Raw genomic sequence first — 26,830 nt, forward strand, 5'->3', positions numbered from 1 at the left:
TGACAGCCCTGTCTGTCGCAGCTGGCCCCTGGTAATTGCTATACTGTGCCAGGCCCGGCACATTCAGTGCCTACCTTCTCACTGCACCTGTATGTGTGACAGCTGCACATTTGTAATACCAGTCAGTGCATACTTTTCACTGCACCTGTGTGGCTGCACATTGTATTAGTCAAGTCAGTGCATAACTTTCACTTCATTCCCCCCTCCCCCCCCCCCCCCCCAATATGGTCAAAACAGGCAGAGCCAAAGGCAGGCCACCCGGCATGTCTGTTCAAGGTTGGGATTTTGTGCGGCCCTGGACCAAAGTACAGTTTTCAGAAGGCACATGCCATCAACCCCCAAGATTGTCAGGATGTAGTTGACTATTTAACACCGAACACCTCAGCTTCCGCATGGAACCATAACATATCTTCCTCCTCCTGCTCTGATTCTGCCACCCCACTTAACACTGTCGGCAGCCACCAAAGTGCCATCATCCCAGGGCTCAGCAGTTAGGATTTTTTTTTTCTGTGCGTGTTTGCCTCAGATGAAAGCAATACCATCTGTACTCTCTGCCACCATAAATTGAGCCGTGGGAAGATCAAGACTCCCGCGTAGGGATAACTTTCTTACGAAGGCACATGACAAAGCACAAACTGCAATGGGAAGACCACCTAAGGAAAAGAAGCACACAAAAGCAAAGCCACACACTGCAGTGGAAGATACCAGGCCGCAATTTCTCAAAGGCGATACCCAAACTGTACCGTGATGTTGAAAGGCAAGTGGTGTCATCTTTGGTACACAGCATTGGGTCAAGGGTCCATCTGACCACGGATGCCTGGTCTGCAAAGCATGGTCAGGCCTGCCCAAAGACTAAGTCAATCCCCACACACAGCATCTCTGCCTGCACGCCGTGTGACTGCCTGCCCCAAGACAAAGTCGGTCCCCACACAGCATCTCTTCCTGCAGGCCGCTTGACTGCCTTCTCTGTCACCACCAACAGGGTCCAGGACTCCAGGTGGATTCCTGAATTTTTAAGGCTGCTGCTAGCAGTGGCCACTAACAATAATTTTTTCTGGTGCATGTACATGCCTGCCTAAATTTTTTTTTTTTTTTTTTTTTTTTTTTTTTTTTTGGGCTGCACTGCGGCTGCAACAACAAAACAAAATTGTGTCAATTCCCCTTCGTGATCGTTACCTTGCCGCGGTGAAGGGGCTAGCATCACAATGAAGCAATGACCGCCGGCTATATGAGTGTTGGGGGGCATACCCAAGATAAGGTCGTTGCTTCATTGTGGACAGACCAAATTCGATCAGCTGGACAGTCACTGTTCTGTCATTGAGCTACCTCAGCCCGGCGTCCATATGGGCTTGAAAACCGCCATCGCCTGCACTCTCGCTATGGTGCGCACCAGTCCAGCACGGCCATCGCTACACAAACAGCTGTTTGTGGTGTGTTACACAGTGAGTTTGGTCTGTCAATGTGAAGCAGTACACTAATTACACTACCTGATTGATGTATACAAACGCAAGATGTTTTTAAAGCACTTTATGCCTCCAATTTAAATGCAGTGTAATTTCTGCCCTTTAAAACCTTGCTCTGCGTCAAATCCGTAATTTTCTCCGGGACTTTTGGTGTGTATCCCACTCCGCCATGCCCCCCTCCAGGTGTTAAACCCCTTGAAACCTCTTTTCCATCACTTTTGTGGCCAGAATTAGTGTTTGAAGTTTTGAAAGTTCGCCTGCCCATTGAAGTCTATTGCGGTTCGCAAAGTTCGTGCAAACGTGAACTTTAGCGCAAGTTTCGCGTTCGAGGTTCGTGAACCTAAAATCAGAGGTTTGAGCCATCTCTACCTGTTAGGGCTCAATATTGGTAAATTGGTCTGTCAGTGTGAAGTGGGCATAACTCTTACATTACCACTGAGGACATCTTAAAGAGACTCCGTAACAAAAATTGCATCCTGTTTTTTATCATCCTACAAGTTCCAAAAGCTATTCTAATGTGTTCTGGCTTACTGCAGCACGTTCTACTATCACCATCTCTGTAATAAATCAACTTATCTCTCTCTTGTCAGACTTGTCAGCCTGTGTCTGGAAGGCTGCCAAGTTCTTCAGTGTTGTGGTTCTGTGATGCATCTCCCCCCTCCAGGCCCCTCTCTGCACAGTGCCTGTGTATTATTTAGATTAGGGCAGCTTCTCTCTTCTCTCTTATCTTTTACAAGCTGGATAAATCCTCCTCTGAGCTGGCTGGGCTTTCACATACTGAGGAATTACATACAGGCATAGCTGTCTGCACTCTGCAGGAAGAAACAGTCTGACACTTCAGTGGAAGATAGCTGCAGGGTGAAAGAAACACACAAATGATCTCTTGAGATTCAAAAGGAAGGGTGTATACAGCCTGCTTGTGTATGAATGTATTTTCTATGTGTGGACATACTGTACATCAACCTACTTCCTGTTTTGGTGGCCATTTTGTTTGTTTATAAACAAACTTTTTAAAACTGTTTTTAACCACTTTTAATGCGGCGAGGAGCGGCGAAATTGTGACAGAGGGTAATAGGAGATGTCCCCTAACGCACTGGTATGTTTACTTTTGTGCGATTTTAACAATACAGATTCTCTTTAAAGCATCCCTTTTCCTCAAATGTGGGAATGTACCAGCTACTGATTGGGATGAAATTAAATTCTTGGTCACCGTTTCTCTTTTTAACCCAGAACCCTTCCCTGGTGGTGCCTAAACCTACGGTGACCAAGAATTTAATTTCATCCCAATTAGTAGCTGGTACCCCCTTTTCCACAAATCTATTCCTTTTCTCAAACGGATCATCAAGGGGCTCTGTATGGCTGATATTGGGGTGAAGTAAGGCCAGAAACCCACTAGTAGCGATTTTATGAGCGATTTGAAAACACTGGCTAATGTAATGCTATGGGTGTGATCCCACTTGAGCGATGTTATATTATAAAAATCCCCCATAGCATTGCATTAGCAAGAGCTGTTTCAAATCGCTAGCGATTAGAAATTGCTCCTAGTGTGTTTCTAGCCTCAGTGTGATGTCGGGACCAAGGTCCTGACATCACACTGTGGGAGCCTTTTTTAAATTGTGGTAAATAACCGCTGTTTACAACTGCCAAAAAAAAAGCAAGCAGCTTCTCCTTCCACTGACATCACCTGACCGCAGTAAAGATGTCGCCATGTGATAAAGGTCAATGTAAACCGGGGAGAGGAAAGCTTTTTACAATGGGCAAACCCTGACTAAATTATTTATACATAATAATTGTAAAAACTAGTTGACCTAAGCCTGTTTAAAAACGGGCTATAGGTCTCTGACACCGCCGCATGTTAGTGCGCATGCGAACATACCTGTCCGTCATCTGGCCCCTTAGCCCCTTCCTCCTGTCCCAATGGCTGCACGGACGCAGGGACAGGTAGGTATTATTATATAGGATGAAGCACTTTTTTACATTTTCACTGGAGTTCCTCTTTCAGCTGTATTGTCGAACTACGTAACAATTTTTAACGTTAATATCTTTTCATTATCTCCTGTCTGATTCTTTTAAAACTGTATTTATCATTAGCCAACTTCATTAACAATGTTTATCGTTAAGATTTCGTTATCTATGGGTGCCATTTTATTATCTATTTGTGCCCTTTATTCCTGGTGCCCTTTTTTCATGCACGCCTTATACTGCGCTGCCCATAATTATTCATACTCCTAACAAATTTTGACTGTTATTTTTTTTTTTTTTTTTTTTTTTTTTTTAAACCAGTTAGTGATTTGACAGGAAATGACATGGGTGTCTCCCAAAAGTTAATAAGACGATGTACAAGAGGCTTTATTGTGGGGGAAAAACACTTCTAAGCTGCTATTTACATTTGAGCAAAAAGTGTCCTGTCCAAAATTATTCATACCCTTCTCAATAATCAATAGAAAAGCCTTTATTAGCTATTCCAACAATCAAACACTTCCTATAATTGCAGACCAGCTTTTTGCGTGTCTCCACTGGTATTTTGCCCATTCATCTTTAGCAATGAGATCCAAGTCTTTTAGGTTAGAGGGTCTTCTTGCCATCACCCTGATCTTTAGCTCCCTCCAAAGATTCTCAATTGCATTCAAGTCAGGACTCGAACTTCCGCAAAAGTCCGAGTTTGCGCGAACTGGGCGGACCGCCATAGACTTCAATGGGCAGGCGAACTTTAAAACCTACAGACTTTTTTTCCTCTCCACAAATGTGATGGAAAAGTTGTTTCAAGGGGACTAACACCTGGACTGTAACATGCCGGAGTGGGATACATGCCAAAAATCCCTGGGAAAATTACGTATTTGACGCAGAGCAGGGTTATAATCCCTAAAGGGCAGAAATCACATTGCATTTCTAAACTGGAGGCATAAAGTGCTTGAAAACATCTTGCGTGTGTATACATCGATCAGCAGGTAGTGTACTGCTTCACACTGACAGACCAAACTCACGGTTTAACGAACCGCCGCAAACAGCCACAAAGGGTTGTATTAAGTTGACACTCCCAAGACATAAAATGTCAGTCATCTGGGCAGCAATGTTTGTGTAGTGATGCTCGTGCGCAACCAGGAAAGAGTTAACTCAGACCCCTTGAGGTGTCATGACACACACCTACTTAATATTCAGATTGCTTTCTAACCCAGTTACAAGGAATGCCATGTTTGGTAAATATTGGCTACGTTTACCTTTCTGTCGACTAACGGTCTGGGGTAGCTCAGACCTATGGCCTTCCACCAGGGACATATTCCTTGTAACTGACTGCATCATCTCTTCTGTGAGAAACCAGTCTTAAAGGTGTATTCTGCAAGCCAAGCCTTTTACCTAACATCAGTTCAGGCAACTGAGGCCTACATATAATACTCAAAAAAAAAAAAAAAATATTCATAGTGTTATAATTTTTTTTTTGTTTTTGTGCTGCTTTTATTAATGTGTGCATACCATTTGGTTTTTGTGTTTTGCGATCAGGTGCCTTCGCAAAGCAGTTGTCCCTAGTTGGGTGTTGGGCTTCCCACGGCTCAGTTTCTTTTGGCAGTGGTTGCAGATGGCATTGCTGGTATCAGAGGCACAAAGGTCCTTAAGTGGTTAAAAATAAATATGGCAGCCTCCATATACTTCTCGTTTCAGTTGTTGTCCTTTAAATTCATAGTTTTTAGTAGTTCCGCTGCTCCACGACCCGTTCATCACCAGATCAAATGTTATGTTGTGATCACCATTCCCCAAATGTTCTTGAATCCACAAACTTGAAACATTTATCTGGTCTATTTAAAATTACCAAATACAGTAGCGCATTACCTCTCATTGGTTTAGTTACCATTTGAGTAAAGTAACGGTCTTGCAGAGATGCTAGAAATCTGTCACTTTCACTAGAACTAGTAACTTAAGTATCCCAAATGATGGCATCACATTTAAAGAAGTGTATTTATTCGTATGACAATAGAAATTCCCATTTTTTTATGTCATTTTAGATTAAATGTTGACAACCCTAGTTATATGCTATTTTTTAAACTATCAAACTGTATTTATGATTTTTATTTGGGGGGGGGGGGGGGTGCTGTAACAGAAGCTATAGACTCATGTCTCCTTTGATTGTCTCTCAGGAAAATTAAAAGTCTGTCTGTCATAGCTGGAGAATATGATCTCACCAAGGCTGACGAACAGGAGCAGAAAATCTCCATCTCTGCTGTGAGGGTTCACCCCCTATATGATGAAAGCCTCTTTACGTACGATCTGGCCCTACTTGAGCTCTCCCGTCCAATCATACTGGGTAAGTAAAAGTGGACACAGACAGGTTAATGTCTGTCAGTCAACACGACCTTCAGTACCTCATCCAGTGTCAGAGAAACTAGAGGAAATTTACCTGCTTTAGACAATCAAGGTTCTCGCACAATCTTGGACCTACATTGGGTCTTCATAACTGGCTTGGAGTCCTGTCCCCTCCCTCCATGCAGAGTCAGAGCACCCAAACTCCTAGGGGGGTGGGGGGGGGATATACTGCAGTGCTTGGGTGTCAGATCACTAAAGATCTTTAGCTAATGTGGCTGCTGTACACATGCTGACTTGATTTCTGGCTATGGTGGGCTTCATCATCTATCATGGCCAAGATCAGACCAGCGTGTGTATGTAGCGTACCTTTAGTGTTTAATTGGTCATCTCATGTGTAACAATCTTTTTACTCGCATAAAGTCACACTCTGCTTGGTTATGGGCATGCTCGTGCCCAACGGGCACTAATACGAAAAAAAATATGACTTTCTTTACTGTATTTATAAACAGGTTAAATATGGAAAAAAGTCATACCTGCTCTAAAGCGTTAAACACCCTAATAATACATATAAAACTCTCTCTAACACTGCTGTCTTTTGATTGCATATTTGCTCCTCACTGAAGCTGACTGAGATCTTTGCTGGCTGCAGGACAGATTATCAGATTTACTCAAGGCCAGCTTTATACTTTGAGTCCCTATGTCAAGTATGTTGTGGTTCTCCTCCTTGTGCAGCCCTTTCTTCCATGTGTATCATCCATGTATGCAGCCCCTCTTTCATGAACAGCCATGGGAGCAGGAAAATCGGGCACATATGAGAAGTGGACCAATCTGGTGATGCCATTGACTCAGTGGCGTAGCTAAGAAGCTGTGGGCCCCAGTGCAAGTTTTTTTTCATTGGGGCGCCCCAAGCACTCTATACATAACTATTGATATGGCGTACCAAATCTTGCCAAGGGCAACCACAGTGTCAGAGGTGCAAGAAGGGGATAGGGACAGTTTGGTAATGATTACTACTATCTAAAGCATTTATAGAAGTGACTATTGTCAGCACAGGCCCAATAAAGAGCTAATACTGTGGTTGAGGGTGGGTGTGGGTGGCTATTAGGCACAAAAACTGGACAACTCGGGCGCCTGTTAACAGGTAAATTTTAAAAAAGGCGGCGCAACTAAAGGGCACAGGGTGATGCCGATAACTGCATCTTGCTACTAAAGTTAATGTTTTAGAAATGATGTACAATGTTAAAGAACCTTTGTAACAAAATGTAATTACCGGCATCTCTGCTACATTACCTGGTCACAGCAATCGCTCCTTCACTTCCTTGTTAGTGTGTAGGGATCCTGCAGCCAGCCAATCACCATGTGGGGACTCTAGCCGCATGGTGATTGGCTGGCTGCTGGACCCCTGCAAACTAGCTAGGAGGAAGTGAAGGAGCGTTTGCCAGGGAGCAGGAAATGTATCCCTGCTGAACCCTCCCTCTACCCATGCCTAACCCTACTCCCTCCACCCCCACTGCCTTATACTATCCACTGTCCCCACTGCCAAGCATTGGCCACTAGCCCCCCCTTCCTATCTACTCCCTGCTGCCACAGGCAGTACTAACACAAGCCGCGATTAGCGGTAAGGGGGTTGAAAGGGTTCTGTGGGGGTAAAAAAAATAAAAAGCGTCACTTATCTGGGGCTTCTACAGGCCCCCTGCAGCTATTATGTCCCACGCCGTATCTAAAGACGCCTCCGTTCGTTGCCATCGGTAACCTGCTAATTATTCGTCTGTCTAGAGTAATAGCATTGTGGTTGCTTGTACATGCGCGTCCTCTCTCCCGCACGCGTCAAAGGGAGCTTACTGCGCAGGTGCAGTACAAGAAAACTTTATACTGTGCCTGCACAGTAAGCTCCTGATGATGCGCGTGGCAGCGAGGACACACACGGCCCTGCACCCGCAATGCTATTCGTCTAGTTCAGGGGTGTCAAACTCAAATAGGAGGGCCAAAATGAAAAATTTAGACAAGGTCGAGGGCCAACAGTCATATTTACCCCCCCCCCCCCCCCCATTTGGAATGACCGCACAGCACCTGACAAATTGTACTGCATGCTATAGTCGCAGTGGGGGGGAAAAAAACCCTTAGTATAGGTAGGTAGCCAGGTATAGGTGCACCCAGTATAGGTTAGCCAGGTAGGTGCCCAGTATAGGTTAGCCAGGTAGGTGCCCAGTATAGGTTAGTCAGGCATAGGTACACTCAGTATAGGTTAGCTAGGTAAGTGCCCCCAGTATAGGTTAGCTAGGTAAATGCCCCCAGTGTAGGTTAGCTAGGTAGGTGCCCAGTATAGGTTAGTCAGGCATATAGGTACACTCAGTATAGGTTAGCTAGGCAAGTGCCCCCACTATAGGTTAGTCAGACATAGCTGGACCCAGTATATGTTAGCTCGGTAAATTCCCCCAGTATAGGATAGCTAGGTAGGTTCCCAGTATAGTTAGCTAGGTAAATGCTCCCTGTATAGGTTAGCTAGGTAAATGCCCAGTACAGGTTAGCTAGGTAAATGCCCAGTATAGGTTAGCTAGGTAGGTGCCCAGTAATTAGCATCCACTTCCTTCCACAGCCGCCGCTCCTTTACCTCCTGGAGTCGGCTGCCCATCCTGCATTGAAGTTCGCTCCCCCGATCCTTTTTGCTGCATGCCTGGCGGCGTGACATGCAGCACAGGCATCAGCAGTGACGCTAAGACAGAAGAGCGGCTCCCCAGATAACGTTGCGTATACAGGAAGTACTTCCTGTATAGGTGTCTATTATAACAGAGCCGCTCTGCTGTCATCCCGTCGCAGCCGATTCTTGTGCTGCATGCCCGACGGCGAAAAAGAGTGTCAAGGGAGCAGACTTCAGTGCAGGACGGGCCGCCGACTCCAGGAGGTAATGGAGCGGCAGCCATGGAGGAAGAGAGCCCATCCTCCAAGCGCATTCAGGGGTGGAGCAAGGGAGTGATAAGGGCATAGCCACACTCTATCACTAGTACAGGAGGGAGGGCAGCGCAAGCCTCCCGGCCACAAAAAGAGGCAAGAAAAGATGACGGGTGGGAGGGGGCGGAGCCAGGAGCATGGCCGCGGGCCAAAATCAACGTTGATTGTAAAAGCACTGGCAGGCCAAGTTTTTTTATGTAGTTTGACACGTGGTCTAGTTGGACAAATGATTAGCAGGTTACCGCACCTTCAGTGACGGTGTGGGACATAATAGCTGCAGGGGGCCAGTAGAAGCACCAGGTAAGTGACGCTTTTTTTGTTCTTTTAACCCCCACAAAACCACTTTAATAAATAGCGGTATCCTTTTTTTTTTTTTTTTTTTTATCGTTTTTACAACACTAAAATGGAAAATATCGTTATAAAATTTTTCACAATTTTTTAAAATTAGTTTTAACTTTCCAATATTTTCATTTTGTGTATTTTTTTTATCAATTTTACATTCATTTTTAGAATGATAATTACGTTAATTATCATTTTGACATGTAATTTTTTTATTTTTATTTTTACATTCTTTTTGAAATTTTTAATTTTGGGGGTCTAAAGGTTAGGCACTGCCAGGGTAGTCTGAGGGTTAGGCACCACCAGGAGGAAGGGGGTCAAGGGGTTAGGGATAGGTAGAGGGAGGGTTCTGTGTGCAAATAGGTTTAGTAGTAAGAAAACGTTAACTTTTTTTTTTTTTTTTTAAATCACCTAATATGACCTAAATCAGCAACAATAAAATACTGTTTGATTGGAAAGGTGTTAGATTGGATTTAAAAAATCAGCCACTAAAATTTTGACACAAAAAGATATTAACCACTTCACAACTGAGGGGTTTTCCCCTTAAAAACCAGAGCATTTTTTTCAAATAACCCTCCAGGACAGGTGCTTACATCTGAGATTAGGCCCCGCCCCCAACAGGAAACACAAAGAACTAGCTCTCTATAAGTCCCACCTCTAACCTCTACCTGCCAGTTCTTTGTGTTTCCTGTTCCGGGGAACACCTAGCTCTCTGGCTAGGAGAGGTGGTCAGCAGCCAGGCAGTGCTGAGGCCATTAGGAACTAGTGAAGGGTAGCCTGGTCCAGGTGGAATGATGAGGTTTACCTTATCCACCGGGTGGTGGATTCTCCTGGGATGGCCGGCAGGTGCAGTGGTGACCAGGGGAGCGGCAGCGGAGGCAGCTAAGGCGGAGGCCATACACCCAACGGAGGAAGCTGGCGCCATGCGGAGGCGGAATGGTGGCTTCTGGAGTGTGCGGGGAGTGTGGCAGCGTGTCCAGGCGGAAGCGAGGGCAGTAACGCTGGCTATGCGAAACTTCCGCCCTTACGGTGACGTAATTTCCGGTTCCGGGTTGGGTGCCTGCTTAGAGGCCGCGGCGTCCATCCCCACATGCGTTTGTGTGTAGGAGGAGATGGACGCAAAGCAGAAGACAGCAGATCAGGTAAGTGGAGGCTACGTCGGAGGACATTCGCCCGTCTGATCTGCAAGGTCTGATGTTAGCAGAGGTCGCTGTCTGATTGAGGTCTGCTGGGGGGGGAAAAGTTAATACTTTACTTATCCCGCAGTCTGATCTCGGAGGTCTGATATTAAATTAAACAGATGCTTAGATTGTAATATAGGAGGTTCATATTGACATCCTAGTGCATATTAGTTATGGTATATGCTAAACTTCCAGCTGCATTGTATATGGTCTCAGGATAAGAGTTTATACATTGTTTAAGTGTTGGATATTAGGTGATTACTATTCAGTATAATCATCCTAATGCATATGGGGTTTATGATAGCCATTTAAGACATCTAAGTTATATTATGGGATGTTGGCATTTACTGATATATTAGTATAATGGATATGCACAGGGAATGGCTGTCAGTGCAATTGTCCTGATGCAAAACAGACTTTGTTTAGGCTATTTATCCGAGTTTAATTAGGATCCAGGCCTCTCATATTATTCAATCATGTTGATATATAGTAAGGTTGCTATTTAACATATTGATGGGGTTATTTTGTATGTTTCCCTTAGGATGCTATGGAGTCTGATAGCTCTGAGAGGCCCAGGAGTTGCATTCTCTGTAATAAACCCTTACAATTACACTGGCCAAAAGCATCCTGTCAGAAATGTATTTCAAGTATCATTAATGAAGATAATACAGCCTCTTGTAAAGACTTTATGTTTACAATGCGCCAAGAAATGGTTGAGACCTTTAAGGCCTTTAGAGAAAGTCTACCTACCACCTCTGCACAAGGGCGGCAGCCAGAGCAGGTAGTTAAACCTAAAAAAGCCACAGGTAAATCCCCTAGAATAATTTATTCATCAGAAGAAGAGCAAGAGAGTCACCACGAAATAGGTGAACCATACTCTGTGTCTTCTGAGGAATTATCTGAACATGAGGAGACTGAAGATGCAAATAGGGCATCAAAGTTTAAATTTGCCTCAGAAGAGACAGAAGAGCTACTTAAGGCAATTTATTCAACGCTAGATATACCACAGAAAAAGACGTCAGAAAAATCCTTGCATGACAAATTGTATATGGGGATGGAACCATCAGAGCAACTTTGTTTTCCTTTGCATAATTCTATGAAGAATTTAATTACATTACAATGGAAAGATCCTGAGAAAAGATTATTTATTTCAAAGGGATTTAAGAGACGTTTTCCGTTTGCGGAAGAGGATGCTAAGTTATGGGAGTCATGTCCCAAGCTTGACGCAGCTTTTAGCCAAGTCGAGAAAGATAATGAGTTAGCTTTCGAGGATTTTGGTAGACTTAAGGATCCAGGGGATAAAAGAATTGAATTTTCACTTAAAAAGGCTTGGTCAGCTTGTGCGACCAACTTCAAGCCAGCCGCGGCAACAACCTGTGTATCCCGCACTATGTCGGTATGGTTGGAAAGAATTAAAAAATTGGTTGATGAAGATGCACCGAAGAAAGAGATTCTTGAAGCCATTGAGGTGGTTGAGGGTGGTAATGATTATGTGATTGATGCAGCCTCAGAATCATTAAGAGTAACAGCAAAATCTACGGCATTAATAAACAATGCACGTAGGAATTTGTGGTTAAAAACGTGGGATGGGAGTCAGACATCAAAAGCTAGGGCATGTAGTCTTCCCTTCTCAGGAGATTTATTGTTTGGTCCACAGCTCCAGGAGGTATTAGAGCGTACAGCCAGCAAAAAGACAACCTTTCCTAAAAAGAGAAAGTTTGAGCCAAGAAAGAAGCCGTTTTTTCGTAAAAGACAGGCACAGGGTAAAGAACAGCAGAAGCGTAAGCCTTGGGCAAGCAATAGAGGGTTTACCAAAAGAAATCCGTTGTTCAGATCAACGGAAAATAAGGACAGACCATGACGCCAACAAGGTGGGAGGAAGGTTAAAAACATTCCTACTAGGTTGGAAAGAAATAACAAAAAACAAATTTATCTTAGATCTAGTAGAAAATGGATACAAGATCCAATTTTCAACACCTCCTCCCAATCGATTTATAGTTACTCAGGCCCCAAGAGTGCCAGAGGAAAGGACAGCGATGTTACAGATAGTACAGGATATGCTCGCAAGAGACGTGGTCTGCAGAGTTCCACTAGATCAGGAAGAAAAGGGATTTTACTCCAGAGTTTTTTTGGTAAAAAAGCCCACGGGGAAATATCGTTTGATATTGAACCTCAAACCTCTGAATCCATATATAAAATACGAGAGATTCCGAATGGAGACAGTATTTACAATGCGAAACCTACTATTCCCAGATTGTTTTATGATCAATATCGATTTAACAGATGCTTATTGGCATATCCCAATAAGGAAAGAATCTCAAGTTTTCCTTCGATTCAGCATAAAGACGAGTTCAGGTCCAGAACATTTTCAATTTTGCGGTCTCCCATTCGGAATCTCTTCAGCACCCAGAATTTTCACAAAAGTAATGGCAGAAATTGTGGGGGCTCTACACCTCAAGGGCATTCTTGTAATCCCATACTTGGACGATTTGTTAGTACTAGCCGACAGTATTCAAAGACTGGAAATCCACAAAGAGTTGGTGATAGAACTCTTAGAGCAGACAGGATGGCTAGTGAATTTTCAGAAATCATGCCTGATCCCAACACAACAGATTCAGTTCCTGGGGTTCAGGGTAGATTCAGTGTCTCAAAAATTATATCTCCCTCAGGACAAGATAATAAAACTCCAGACGATGGTACAGCAATACCAGGGAGAAGCAGTTACAACAGTAAGACAAGTAATGAGGCTGATAGGATTCTTAACCTCCACAGCTCCATCAGTATACTGGGCACTGAGGCACATAAGACACATACAGCAATGGCTTCTGCAGAATTGGAGAGGAGTTCAAACGGCCATAGATCAGACCCTTTGTATGCCAGCAGAGATAAAGCAGAGCCTAGATTGGTGGGTCCGGGAGGACAGACTGATACAGGGTCGTTTATGGAGATATCCAATAACGAGGGTATTAACGACAGACGCCAGCCTGATAGGTTGGGGGGCTCATATAGAAGGCATTTACTTACAGGGTACTTGGTCAAAAGAAGTAATGACTCACTCGTCAAACTTTCGAGAATTGCTAGCAGTAAAGGAGGCACTAATACAGGCGGCCGACAAGATAAAAGGCCACCATCTCCAGGTCAGATCAGACAACATCACAGTAGTGATGTATTTGAACAAACAGGGAGGTACAAGGTCAGAACAGCTTCTAAAGCTAGTACTACAGATATTAGATTGGGCAGAACAGAACCTTCAGTCGATTTCAGCAGTTCATCTCAAGGGGTCACTGAATACCATGGCGGATCTATTAAGCAGGAAAAAACTGTCAAATTCAGAGCTAAGTCTGAACCCAAGAGTATTCAGGGAGTTGACACAGAAGTGGGGTTGTCCTCAAGTAGATCTGTTTGCCAACTGGGAGAACACACACTGCGATCAGTTTTTTTCCCTAGATCCAAGAGGAGCTTTAGGAGTAGATGCCTTGGCTCAGACCTGGGATTTTCAGATCGCTTATGCCTTCCCGCCAATCCCTCTATTATCAGTAGTATTACAAAAGCTAAGATCAACTGCAATGTATATGATACTGATTGCACCCAATTGGCCAAAAAGAGTCTGGTTCCCAATGATAAAATCGATGTTGGTGGACAAACCGATCCAATTGAGAGACAGACACAGCCTCCTCAAAAGAGAAGACGAGTGGACTCAGATTCCCAATCTTCAGCTGACAGCGTGGTTTCTGAGGGGCAAATCTTAAAAAGAAGAGGGTTATCTGACAGAGTGACAAAAACTATATTGAACAGTAGAAAAAACGTAACGAGAGCAATCTACTTGAAGTATTGGAAGACATTTTGTAATTGGAAAGAGCAATCAGGTCTGAAATCCAACAGACTGGCCTCAGTATTAGAATTTTTACAGGATGGAATTGACAAGAGACTGTCATTAAGTACCTTGAAAGTGCAAATTGCGGCCCTTTCAGTTTTTCTTGATAGGCGGTTAGCCTTGGAACCTTTAGTTATCAGATTTCTAAAGTCGGTAGAACGTTCTAGGCCAGTAGTAAAGCGTTCATACCCGAGATGGGATTTAACTTTAGTGTTAAACGTCTTAATGAGTGAGGACTTTGAGCCATTAAATGAAATTACATTACGATTATTAACAATGAAAACCGTTTTTTTGGTAGCAGTGACCTCAGCAAGGAGAATAAGTGAGCTGGAGGCGCTAAGTTCGGTTGAACCTTTTTGTTTAGTTTTTCACGATAGGGTAGTCCTGAAGACGACAAGTGAATTCTTGCCAAAGGTTGCTACCCTTTCCAATAGGATGCAAGAGATTGTATTGCCTTCCTTTTGTAAAAACGCAACGGATCCAAGGGAAATTAAATGGCATAAACTAGATGTCAGAAGATGTTTACTATTTTACTTAGACAGAGTAAAGGAGTTTAGAAAATCTATGGCATTGTTTGTGAATTTTTCTGGAGCAGCAAAGGGTAAGAGCATGTCTAAGGCCTCTATAGCAAGATGGATCAAGTCCTGCATTAATGAAGCATATAGGCTTAAAGGAGTGCCATGTCCAAAAGAAGTAACAGCACATTCAGCTAGGTCAGTTGCAACTTCCTGGGCTTACAGAGCTGGAGCGACGGCAACAGAGATCTGCAAGGCGGCCACCTGGAAGACGGTGAACACCTTCATCAGACACTACAGGTTGGATCTACTATCGGCTGAGGAACAGACTTTTGGAAGAAAGGTTCTTCAGGCTGTGATCCCTCCCTAAGGTTAGTGTTATTTATTGCATATCATCTCAGATGTAAGCACCTGTCCTGGAGGGTTATTTGAAAAAACCAAAATTAGCTTACCTGGTAATGCTGTTTTTAATAACCCTCCAGGACAGGTGACCCACCCTAGAAACTTATGGTTGCATGTAAATAATTGTATGTGTAAACATGTGGTCATAAAGAAGGCTTTAAATTATAAACGGATATTTAGGTAAAGTGTGAAGTAGAATAATCTATCGGAACAGTTAATTGCAACATACTGGCAGGTAGAGGTTAGAGGTGGGACTTATAGAGAGCTAGTTCTTTGTGTTTCCTGTTGGGGGCGGGGCCTAATCTCAGATGTAAGCACCGGTCCTGGAGGGTTATTAAAAACAGCATTACCAGGTAAGCTAATTTTGGTTTTCACTCCTCCCAGGCAGTCTTCATTCATTTATTTATTAGGCAATATGATTGGTTATTAGGGACTGGGGTCCCCAAAACCAATCATTGGACTGTTGAGCTGGTGTGCGCGCGCGGCTCGCGCGCTGCACCTTTGTTTACAACTGTTGTTATGAATGAAGACTGCCTCAAGCAGAGGCAGTCTCCATTCATTTGTCATGTGGTATGATTGGTTATTGGGGACTGGGGTCCCCAATAACCAATCATTGGACTGCAGGGGCTGTGCGGGTGGGTGTGTGCACGCGCGATCGCGCGCACACGGACACAATAACAATGTGCCGGTGGTTTGTTATGAAGACTGCTTCTCTTTGAAGCAGCCTTCATACATCAATCGGGGACTCTAATTGGATTTAGGAACACTTGTTCCTAATGTCCAATTAGTCAACTGCTGTGCGGGCTGGCTAGAGTGTGCGAGCGTGTTGCCCCGCCCACTCCCGGCATGTAAACAGAAACATACGCCTTTCTCCGTCCCTGGGGGTGAAGCAGTGCGCAGAGGGACGGAGAAATTTAGCACTGCGGAGGTAAAGTGGTTAAGATTACAACTGTTTTGTACTGTTTTAATGTATACTTAAGTATTTTTATGGTAACATGTTGATAGTTTCTGCTACATCATGTCAGATGGAAACACTATTAAACATACTATGTGTCTCTGGAATAACAATTGTTACAAAGGAATTTTAAACTAAGTGATCATTTAAAATGAAATTTGTTTGTAAACTCCCCTTCCACCCAAGCCTGGTTGATTTTCAGGAAGGTGAGTTAGTCCACCGCGGCCTGGGACAGCTGAGAGCGCTTCTCGGTGACCACGCCACCGGCTGCGCTAAAGCATCTCTTGGAGAGGACACTGGAAGGGGGACAGGACTTCCAGGGCGTACTGGGCAAGCTCCCTCCAGATGTCCAGTCTCTTGACCCAGTACTCCACGGGGTCCACGGGGCTGTCGTTGTCAAGCCCGCTGAATGACCCTATGTAGTCAGACACCATGCTGGTCAGTCGCTGCTGCTGTTTGGAGGAGGATGCCGTGTCTGCTGGCACGTCTGCTCTGGGCAGCTGCACTGCATACAGGCTATTGCTTAGGCTCAGAAGGTATCCACCGCGCCGGCTGGTGCGGCCGCAGGCACCTGTTGCTGGGTTAGCAGAACAGTGGGGGTGGAAGACTGGGGCAATGCTTCCAAGAGTCTGCACACAAGGGCTTTCTGGGATGATTCGCGCAGTCGATTTTCTGATCGCTTCACGGTTAGATTTGCGCAGTCATTGCAGCGATCAGAAAATGACATTTTCTTTTTTTAACTTTATCAAAAGACAGTTCACACGTACCTGTCACAACCAGGTAATTAACCCCAACACCGTTACCTGTGAACGAAAGCATACACAGGAATAGTCAGGAAAGCCACAGCAGGAGGCCTATTCAAAAACTGCAGTCCCACAGACAGAATGGCAGCAACACAGCAGGAAATCGTCATATGGACAGCCCAAAGTGAAAATATAGCCAGTCATTTTGCGGTAAGATTGTAGCCGAATGCCACTATCTGTACTAAAATAACACATTTAGGCGCAGTTGAAATTGCGCACGTTTTAAGAGATCGTGGGAGTTTGTAGCCCATTCCTAAGTGGAGTTATTAATTTTGGTGCAACCACGTGGGCTAGACTCAGGATTCTTGGTCTCTGTATGATTCCCCAAATCCACTGTGTATTAATCTGTTATCAGCGCAAATGTGGCATTTATCGGTTTTGAGTTACAGCGTTTTATAAGTTTAAACCTAAATCTCTCTCCAAGGACTTGAACTGTGATTGGTTTGTCAACCAGAGGGGCGGGCTTGGTCCCACCCCAAAACTAGCTTCCATAAAACCAGGATGCATACAAGGAGGGGCAGTCCTCCCCTGTGTAACATCACCATACGATCAAGCCAGCCAGAGGACCACGTGGTTGGCGGCCATTTTCCTGAACTGAAACAAAGGACATTTTCCATGTGCTCAGATTTTCCCAGAAAGGACATATTTCCACAAACTTAAGTATTTTATTCCATTTTTTATTTCATACCGTGCTATTATTTGTCTCTATAATTGTTTTGATTTTAAGGATTTTCTGGATATATTAGTTGCATTTTTAATAAACAACGCTAATGTCATTTATTCGTCAGATACACCTATTATTCAGCCGCACAAACTGAACCCTGGCTTCTGAAGAGTCGCTACTATTGTTGATAGCTAGATAAAATACAGTGTGTTTAACTGTTTGCTATTTGCAGGTCTAGAGTCAGCCAGTCAGTGGGTTCCTCTGTCCCATGGTAACAGAGGTGGTGGCAGTTATACCCTGAAATAGTGTGTAATTTGTATTACCAAAGCTCACAGGCTCCCTTCTAGTCAGTCTACTGCCAAATACCCAGCGGTTTCTGCGCACCGATTGCGACCACAGATTGCATGGTCTGTGTGCTGAAACCGATTGGAAGGCATTGTGTGGACCGCTAGGGGCCCTGTGACAGATGGCGACATAAACTCTCCCAACTTCCCCTTCAGATGCGGCCCCAGCATCAAGGTGATCCAGATGTCCTCCCTTTCACGTGTCTGGATCACCTGGGGGTCTCTGCGAAGGCAGCTCAACATGTGCAAAGCCATGGGGAACAGGCGGGCATTGGCAACCACCTCTTTGTCGTCGTCCGATAGGACATGCCTGTCCTCTTCCTGCGCCGTGTCCTCCTCCTGAAGCCGCCATACCCGTGCAGCGGCGCTCTGCTCCTCCTCCTCTGCATTCAGGTTAGGGACCTCCAACACCTCCTCCACTATCTGTAAGTCCTCCTGTGAGCTGGACTGTGCTGCCAACTGCTTCTGATCCAGCTGGCTCAGGGCTGCCTCTCCCTCTCCCATCAGATCACACATTGCCCTGTCCAACAGATTAACCAGGGGCATCAACTCACAAATGGATGCCCGCTCCCGGCTGACCATCTTGGTACCCTGCAGGAAGGGAGTCAGCAACAGGCACACTTGATGCATCTGTGTCCACTGATCTGCAAATATGATGGGGACTTGCTCATGGCTGGGGACGCGTTTGTTGAAGATGTACACCCTGAGAGCCGTCCTGTGCTGCCATAGCCGCTCCAACATTGCCAGAGTTGAGTTCCAGCAAGTTGGGACATCAATAATCAGGCGATATGATGGCAGGCCCTTTTTTATGCTGCAGGTTGGCCAGGAATGCAGAGAAAGTGGCTGAGCGGCGGAAATGGCGCACCACCTTCTGGGCATTTTCCAGCAGGTCTTTCATCCCTTGGTAGGTGCCCAGTGCTGCACCACCAAATTTAGAATGTGGGCCAAGCAGGGGATGTGCTGAAGGTTTCCCTGCTGCACTGCGGCCACCAGTTTGGCCCCATTATCGGCCACCACGTAATCCACTTTCAGGCCTCTGGGGGGGTCAGCCACCTCAGCTTCTGCACCCTGAGGGCATCCAGGATGTGGGTGGCTGTCAGTTTGTCCTTCCCAAGGCTGACCAATTTCAGCAGCGCTTGGCAGTGACGAGGCTTTGCACTGCTGCTGCTGAGGCAGACTTGCTTGCTGTGGGGTGTGGAGGGAATGGGATCAGAGGAGCCTGCTGCATTGCCCCCCTGATCCCGCGTGGTGGCACCACAAAGTGGCTTGCTTCTGCACTCTTTTTCATCCCCCCCCCCTCCACCAATGTCACACAGTGTGCTGGACACGCAGCGGCCTGTCTTAAATCTGCTGTTCCACAAGTCTATGGTGATATGGACCCGCTCGCCCACGAGTAATCGAGTGAATGGGCCACGTTTGCCACCACAAACTTGTGCAGTGCTGGGATGGTGGTCCTCAAAGTAGTGGCGGCTGGGGATTTGCCACTCGGGGATGCCAAACTGGAGCAGCGTGCGCATATTGCTCCCCTCCTGCACCAGGGAGTAGGGAAGGAGCTGTGATGACATGGCTTGGGCCATCAAGCCATTCAACTTTCTAATGCACCTGTGACCGAGAGGCAGAGGCTTGGTAAAACTCTGAAAGCTGTTGCTCAGCAGGGTCTGCCACTGATGTGCTGCAGGGGAAGCAGATAAGGCCAATGAGGATGACTGGATGGCCTCACCAGCCTCAATGTCTGTGTGTTGAGTAGCCAAGGGTGCACTGGAGGGTGAATTTTTTTGTCTGCTGCTGCTGCGGTGGGGGTTTCACGACCCTGAGGAAGGGATGATGATGCTGCTGCGGTGGTGGGTCTCCTGCTCTTATCACCCCCTTGCTGGTCCTTCATCCTCTTGAACTCTGCATAGTCATTGCAGTGGGGGCTCTTCAAGTGGGCCTGGAGGGATGAGGTACCCATCTTGGACAGGTTGCAGGCTTAAATATTTTCTGCAGAAGTTACACGCAGCATAGGTTTTGTCCTGGCTTGACACCTCAAAACCATTTCATATTGGGGACGTATAGAACTATGGCAAGCAGAGGGTTCAGTGTCTCTCCATCTAGTTGGGGGTTGCCTGGTGGGTTTGCCTGCTGAAGCAGCGACCTGTCTTGCACTCCCATTGCTGGACCTGCCCCTGCCTAACATATGGGGATGCAATTGTGTAGGTTACTCATCCTCCTCTGAGCCTTCTTCCTGGGCCTCTGGCACAAACGGACGGTCCAGATAATCCTCATCCCCTTTGTCATCATCCCTTTTGTCTGCTCCCCCCCAATCCTCTTCAGCCCCAACATCCCCAGACACAGACTCCTCCTCATTCTCAAAGACATCTGATGCTGGTCCAAGCACAACCTCCTCCACATTAGGGCCCATTATGTCCTTAACTTCAGCCATCAACATGTTCCCAGATGCTGGACTGAGGGGCAGAATGCTCTCGTCCGGGGAGGGCTGCTGACCTCTGGATGCTGGGGTGGATGTCACAGCAAGTGTGGGGTGTTTTCTGCTGCTTGGAGTGCTGCTCACAGCGGAGGTCTGGGATAAAGTCATGATGGGCTGTTCATCCGTCATCATGTCCATCAATGCCTGTGAGTCACTCTTCTTAATGACCACCACACGGGGACCCGAAGGTCTGAAAATGGGTGCCACCAGCATCGGCTGACTCGGCCCAGGCTGTGCTGCTGATAGACTCCTTTCTGCTGCACCCCTGTAACTGAGCACCCACTCCCTGGCCCATGCACCACTCCTAGAAGTGGCAGAGGCAATGGCACTCCCTCTCCTGCCACACCCACGACCCCTGCCACACATTTTGTATGAAAAATATTTTAAGGTGGAGAAAGTGTGCTGCTTTTTACCGTCAATAGGTGTGTGGGCCTTGGGACAGGTAGAATATAACAGGGCTTTTATTGATTTTTCAGAAAAGAAAAAAAAATACTGAATACAGTAATAGAACACAAAAATTAGTGGACAGCGGTCTGCCTGCACTATGCGCACAACAAACTAACTGCACGCTAGTAGACCCTTTAAGAATCCCCAACCCAGACACCCATGTCCAAGGGATCCAGGAGACCGTGATAACCCGACCAAAAATTCTGCAAGCGACAGTGAACAGGAGCCATCTACCTCTATGCCTGCAGCCTCTTTTCACAGTGGTCATAGTACAAACGCAGGAGGTGGGGCCATGGCAAAAAGAAAACCAATCTACCATGTTCAAAACGAGGGGAACTGGCTCAACGTCAATCCTGATAAATCTTAACTAGTTTGCATTTACAAGCCAAGCGCAGGAAGAGCCCAGGAGACTAGCAACCTTGAAACATTGGTCATTGGGGCTCTGTTTGGTGGGTTGACACAGCTTGGTGCCAACATATTTCCATATTTCTGAGGTTAGAAGCCCTTTTCTATATAAACTTAAGGTATTCTGAAGACAGATCCTGTACTCGGAACCATTAATCCTGAATGATCAACGTTTATATATAAAAAGGCCCCTAACACTATATAAATGTTGGCACCAAGCTGTGTCAAGCCACCAAAAAGGCCCCAGTGTTTCAATGTTGGCAGTCTCCTTTCCTTTCACCCCATACTGGGAATTTAGGCCAGTTAAGACAAACCAAGTCATTTCATTTAAAAATGGGTAAACTTAAAAAATTAAACAGTTTATTACATGGAATGATGCATATATAGTTTATCTAACCTGGTGCCCCAGTGGGTAGCAATATGTGTCTGAACCATGCCCCCTAAAATATCGTTTGGGAAAACATGCTAGAAACGTGGAAAAGGGTCTCCCAACTGTTAGCGTATCTGCAAATTTTAAGGAGAGACTCAAACTGCTTTCATTTTGTGGAAAATACAAACTTCTTCCTCACTGGAGGGCATGCAATACGGTAAGGGCCATCTCATGCATAGGGTAAAGGGGGTAGGGGGATCAATATTAACATTATGGTCTGCTTCCCCACTAGTGTTATATGTACTGTATATTACAAGACACAGAGCATTTATATTGCAAATTTTTTTTTGCCTCAGGGTTGCAGCCAATTAGGGTGCGCTCTGCGCTCCATAGGTGACCAGGATCATTAAGGGAGCCTTGCCCAAAGACTCTTTACTGTTTTACGCACTGGGTTGAGCTGGGATTTCAACCTTGATTAAGGGCTGAAATCCTACATCAAAGGCAGCAGCCTTACCAGTTGCGCCATCCAGCTAATTTGTAAGTAACTTTCAAGTACCAGTGTATTTGCCCCATATTTCACATTCTGTCAGGTAATTTGCACAAAGTGCTCAGTGTACATTTAGACTCTTGCTTTAGATCTGCAGTGGCGTACCTACCACAGGGCTGCAGCTGCTCACAGCATCGGGTGTAGCCATGGCTATAGGTGCCGCTGTGGTGCTCAGCCACTGTGTTCTTCCACCTTGGACCTATTTTCATAGTTTGGGCAACATTGGGGAAAATAGCAGCAGGCAGTGCATGGGACTGTACAACTTCCTGCTCTAGATGTAGCACCCCTCCCCCCCTTCCTGTGCTGTGAGCCATGTGTTTCCTTGCTCTATAAATCTTTTCAAATTTCAGTGGCTTCTTTTAAAAACATGGTCACAGGACCCCTAGTGACCAGACCGCACAATGCCTTCCAATCGGTTTCAGCACACAGACTATGCAAGCTGTGGTCGCAATCGGTGCGCAGAAACCGCTGGAATTTTGGCAGCAGACCGACTACAAGGGAGCCTGTGAGTTACGGTAATTACAAATTACACACTATTTCAGGGTATAACTGGCACCACCTCTGTTATCATGGGACAGAGGCACCCACTGACTGGCTGAGTCTAGACCTGCAAAATAAAACGGTTAAACACACTCTATTCTGTCTAGCTAGCAACAATAGTAGCGACTCTTCAGAAGTCAGGATTCAGTTTGTGCGGCTGAATAGCAGGGTAGCTGAATAAACAAATGACGTTAGCGTCATTTATTAAAACGCAATATAAATAATATATACAGAAAATTATTAAAATCAACAATTATAGCAACATTAATAGCCAGTATGAAAACAAAAGGGAGAAAATACTTAGTTCGTGGAAATATGTCCTCCTGGGAAAACGCATAAAGTTCTTGGGTTCAGTTCAGTAGCAAAGTCAAACAAGGCACATGCCAGCTGTCACGGAACAGCCGTGAGAAACAGTCAATTTTCTGATTTCCTGGTTCGGTTTGTGCAGTCATGGCAAGCGATCAGAAAGTGACATTCCTTATTTTTTAAAAAGACAACCCCCCCCCCCCCCCCCCCGTTTACCAAATGACAATTTTCCCTTTCATGAAGTATGTTTGCTGAGCAGGGAAGGCATGTTGGTTTTAATTAACTGTACCAAAGGAACACATAACTTACAGGCTCCCTTCTAGTCGGTCTGCTGCCAAAATTCCAGCGGTTTCTGCGCACCGATTGCGACCACAGCTTGCATGGTCTGTGTGCTGAAACCGATTGGAAGGCATTTTGCGGTCCGGCCACTAGGGGCCCTGTGACACCAGCATGTCCTCAAGCTGGCAAGGATGTAATCAGGATGTTTCAAAATAGAGGACCTTGATTTTGGGTCCTCTGCCATTCTTATACCCCTGATCCAGTAGGAGGGAGTGAGGGCGGGAACTGCACACCCCCTTAGAACATGAGTCCTCCCCCTTCCCCTTGGGACCAAGAATCCTATCTAACCATATATGGGCTCTATCTCACAGTACCGTACAGGTCAGGGCAGATTTACTACCATTTTCAGGTCCGTCACGATTTACCCAGCACCCTGACACCAAACATTAGGGGTAGGACCCCTGTGGTATCATCAGGGCACTTTCGAACTGCCTAACTGGCAGCCCTTTCCTCAGAATGTTCTGAAACTTTCTCAGTACCAGGGCCAGGCAAAGCCCAGCATGCTCTGTGAGTTTGGAGGGCCTGCCTGCCTGGCAACACAGGAAATATGACAAATATAGCAGTTTATGGATTATTGTATACATCTAGGTGTAACAGCAGGTCAGTGCTAGGTGAAGGCTCTTTGAAGCTAGGACAGCAGGCTACGTGTCGGCTTCCCTGCTGTGATCAGGGGCGGGAAGTCTCACTGTCTCCTCTCTAAATTGGTTCTGTCAGGCTACTTATCTGACTTCCTCTGATGGATGGGCCCTTAGCACAGCGGGGTGCCTGGGACAGTTCCTGCTGAAAGCTTCCTGCCATATTTGGTAAAAGGATAAAAAAAACTGTCTTTTAAAAGAAGGAATGTCATTCTGTCCACTGCAATGATTGGGCAAATCTAACCAAGAAGTGATCAGAAAATTGACTGCGCAAATCTTCTTGATTCGCCTGCGTTTCTCACAGCTGTTCCGTGACACCTGTCCCTGGCAAACAGCATTGGTGATGTCTGCAGTCATGATGAAAGCTATTTCTCCTCTCCCACCTGCCTTGTGCCTCTACCTCTTTATCCCTCCCCTCCTCCTATGCATCCCCCTCTTTTGACCCTCTTTTCTGACTGTCCTCAGAGGAGGTCACAATCTAATCATACCATAGTCTTATGTCCTACCATATTTGTCAGGCTTGTCTGGTCAATGACTATAGGTCAGGCTGTATGCCCATATGACTGACCTATGGCCTATAGCCCAGCCCGTAACACCTGCCCAAACTCGTGCCTAGTACAAACTACAATAACCCTGCTGGCAGATGTACCATACAGACTGACAGATAGTATCCACCAAACAGAACCAAACAACAATACAAGCACAGTATCACAATGATATAGTCACCTGAGGCCTGCAGGATAAGGCAATCCAGATGAGAGGCAGATGACTGCAAGCTGGAGTAATGGTATGCAGATCAGAGGCTTTAGAGATAGCGTGGTCAGTTCTTAGCCAGATCTCAGGACAGGCAGCATTCATGCAAATCCTTATCCAGGCAGAGGTCAATCCAGGAGGCAATCAGAGTCCAGGTACAATGGCAAGGCCGGCAACAGGTGATCCAATAGAGCATAGTCAGGAACAAGCAGTCAGCAACGGGCGATCCAATAGGGCATGGTCAGGAACAAGCAGGGTCAGCAATGGGTAATTAAATCTAAAGTAAGCGTGGTCAAGACACAAGGCAAATCTGCAACAGGAGTCAAAAGGTTTTTGTGAGTGCATACCCAGAAGCAAGCCAAAAGCTAATATCACGGGCGATGTCTGGGGGCGCTCACCTGAGTTAAATACAAGGACTAAACAATCAGAAAGCAAAGGCATCCAAAACAACCAATGACATTGCGGCGTGTCAGCAGCCGTGGTTATTGTTTACAGCGGCGGAGCGCATACTGAAAGTGCGTCCGCCGCCTATCCATTGGGAGCTGAGTGCCATGCGCCCCAGTGACGTCAGCGGCCTGCCGATACCCAGAGGCTTGCGTCTCAGCATGGTTCTCTGCATTCTGATTCTGCCGTCATGAATGCCCCGAGAATCTTTTATTATTATTGTTGTGTATTTTTATATAGCACTGGCATCTTCTGCAGCACTGTATAGAGTACGGAAGTTTTATAACAGTTAGCGCCATCCACATCCTGATGACTCCTCATCCCCTAAAATCCCACAAAATTTCTAATCAACCCTCCCATCAAAAAAATGGCAAAGGGGGGGGGGGGGGGGGGGGGTAGAGGATTGTCTGTAAATAATCATCACTGGGTGGCAAATGCCCTAGGTACGCCACTGTAGATCTGTAAATGTAATATAATTAGAATAATAGTTGCAGACAGTAATTTTAGAGGGTTACTCTAGAGGATCCAGAGGCTTTTCTCTACCGAGGTAAGCATCTATCTTTTACACTTGTGGATCTCACAGGGTTCCTCTAATTTTATATATAATATGCTTGAATTTTTTTTTTCCCCCTCCCTGCAAAGACTGATTCTCTCTCTCTCTCTCTCTCTCTCTCTCTCTCTCTCTCTCTCTCTCTCTCTCTCTCTCTCTGCTCAGGGTCTATGGTGCAGCCAATCTGCCTTCCGAAGGTCGGAGAGGAGTTTGCATTTGGCTCCAAGTGTGTCGCCAGTGGATGGGGGAGACTGAGCGAAAGTGAGTGTGTAGATATTATTTTTGTGGGATGCTATTGTATTTTTATCCCATTTCAGGTTTACTTTTCTGGAAGAGCTTTACACAACTGTGGAAGCCAAGCCACAGTCTGTAGCCATGACATGTTTTCATCTGGTTACTAGTCTTGGTTTTCAAATTGATGGAAACTCCCAGAAAGTATCATTGGAACGGAGCATAAAATAGGAATCTAATTTGTAACTTTTTACCTATTAAAAACTCCAATAGTGGTCAGCAGTAGGGATGACCCTAGGAGAACTCCTGGAGAAGCTTGTGATCAGTTTGATCAGCTGATAGATTTATATGGCTCTGATTTGCTGGTCATGATTGTGCTTTAAACCAGGAAGTCTACACAGCAAATCGGAGCCTTATGCTCGGGATACACTGTACGTTTCTGTACCGTGTATCGACCAGCTGATCGGGCCAGCTGATTATATTCAGCTGGCCCGATCAAGCCGCTCGACCCCCGCCCGCTCGATCCCCGCCGGCGGACAATGGCAGGGAATCGAGCGCTGATGAGGAAGCGCCGGCGGGAGCGGCAATTGATCCACGCGCACACGTGGGGACACGGCTGGGGTCGATCCGGCGGCTAATTGGCCGCCGGATCGACCCGTGTATTCCCAGCATTACAAATCTATCAGCTGAGCAAAATGATCAAGTGCTTCTCTGGGAGTTCTCCTAGGCAAGGCCATGCCTAGTCAGCAGCAAAACGTTTCAATAGTCTCCAGATTTTGTCTAGTCAGCTTTATGACTAAGGCCCCATTTACACTTAATCAGTTGCTCTGTTATAACTGAAAGGACAACTGATTTTCAAAGTAATGCCCATGTTTTCCTATGGCACAGTTCACACTTAAAGGGACTCCGAGCTCTAATAAAATCAAAATCTGAACTTACCTGGGGCTTTCTCCAGCCCACCGTAGGTCGAGAGGTCCCTCGATGTCCATCTGGCTCTTCTCCCAGGGGCTG

General features: G+C 45.8%; 1 protein-coding gene across 1 annotated transcript in view; it reads left to right on the forward strand.

Moving 5' to 3' along the window:
• OVCH1 (ovochymase 1) overlaps positions 1-26,830 on the forward strand; it is a 237,084-nt gene that overhangs the window by 39,591 nt on the left and 170,663 nt on the right. The window contains exons 4-5 of the mRNA XM_068273718.1: positions 5,594-5,760; positions 25,754-25,849. Of these exons, the coding sequence (XP_068129819.1) occupies positions 5,594-5,760; positions 25,754-25,849 (263 nt within the window). The remainder of the gene's footprint in view (positions 1-5,593; positions 5,761-25,753; positions 25,850-26,830) is intronic.

The sequence above is a fragment of the Hyperolius riggenbachi genome, chromosome 3 (assembly GCF_040937935.1).
Source record: "Hyperolius riggenbachi isolate aHypRig1 chromosome 3, aHypRig1.pri, whole genome shotgun sequence".
NCBI lineage: Eukaryota > Metazoa > Chordata > Amphibia > Anura > Hyperoliidae > Hyperolius > Hyperolius riggenbachi.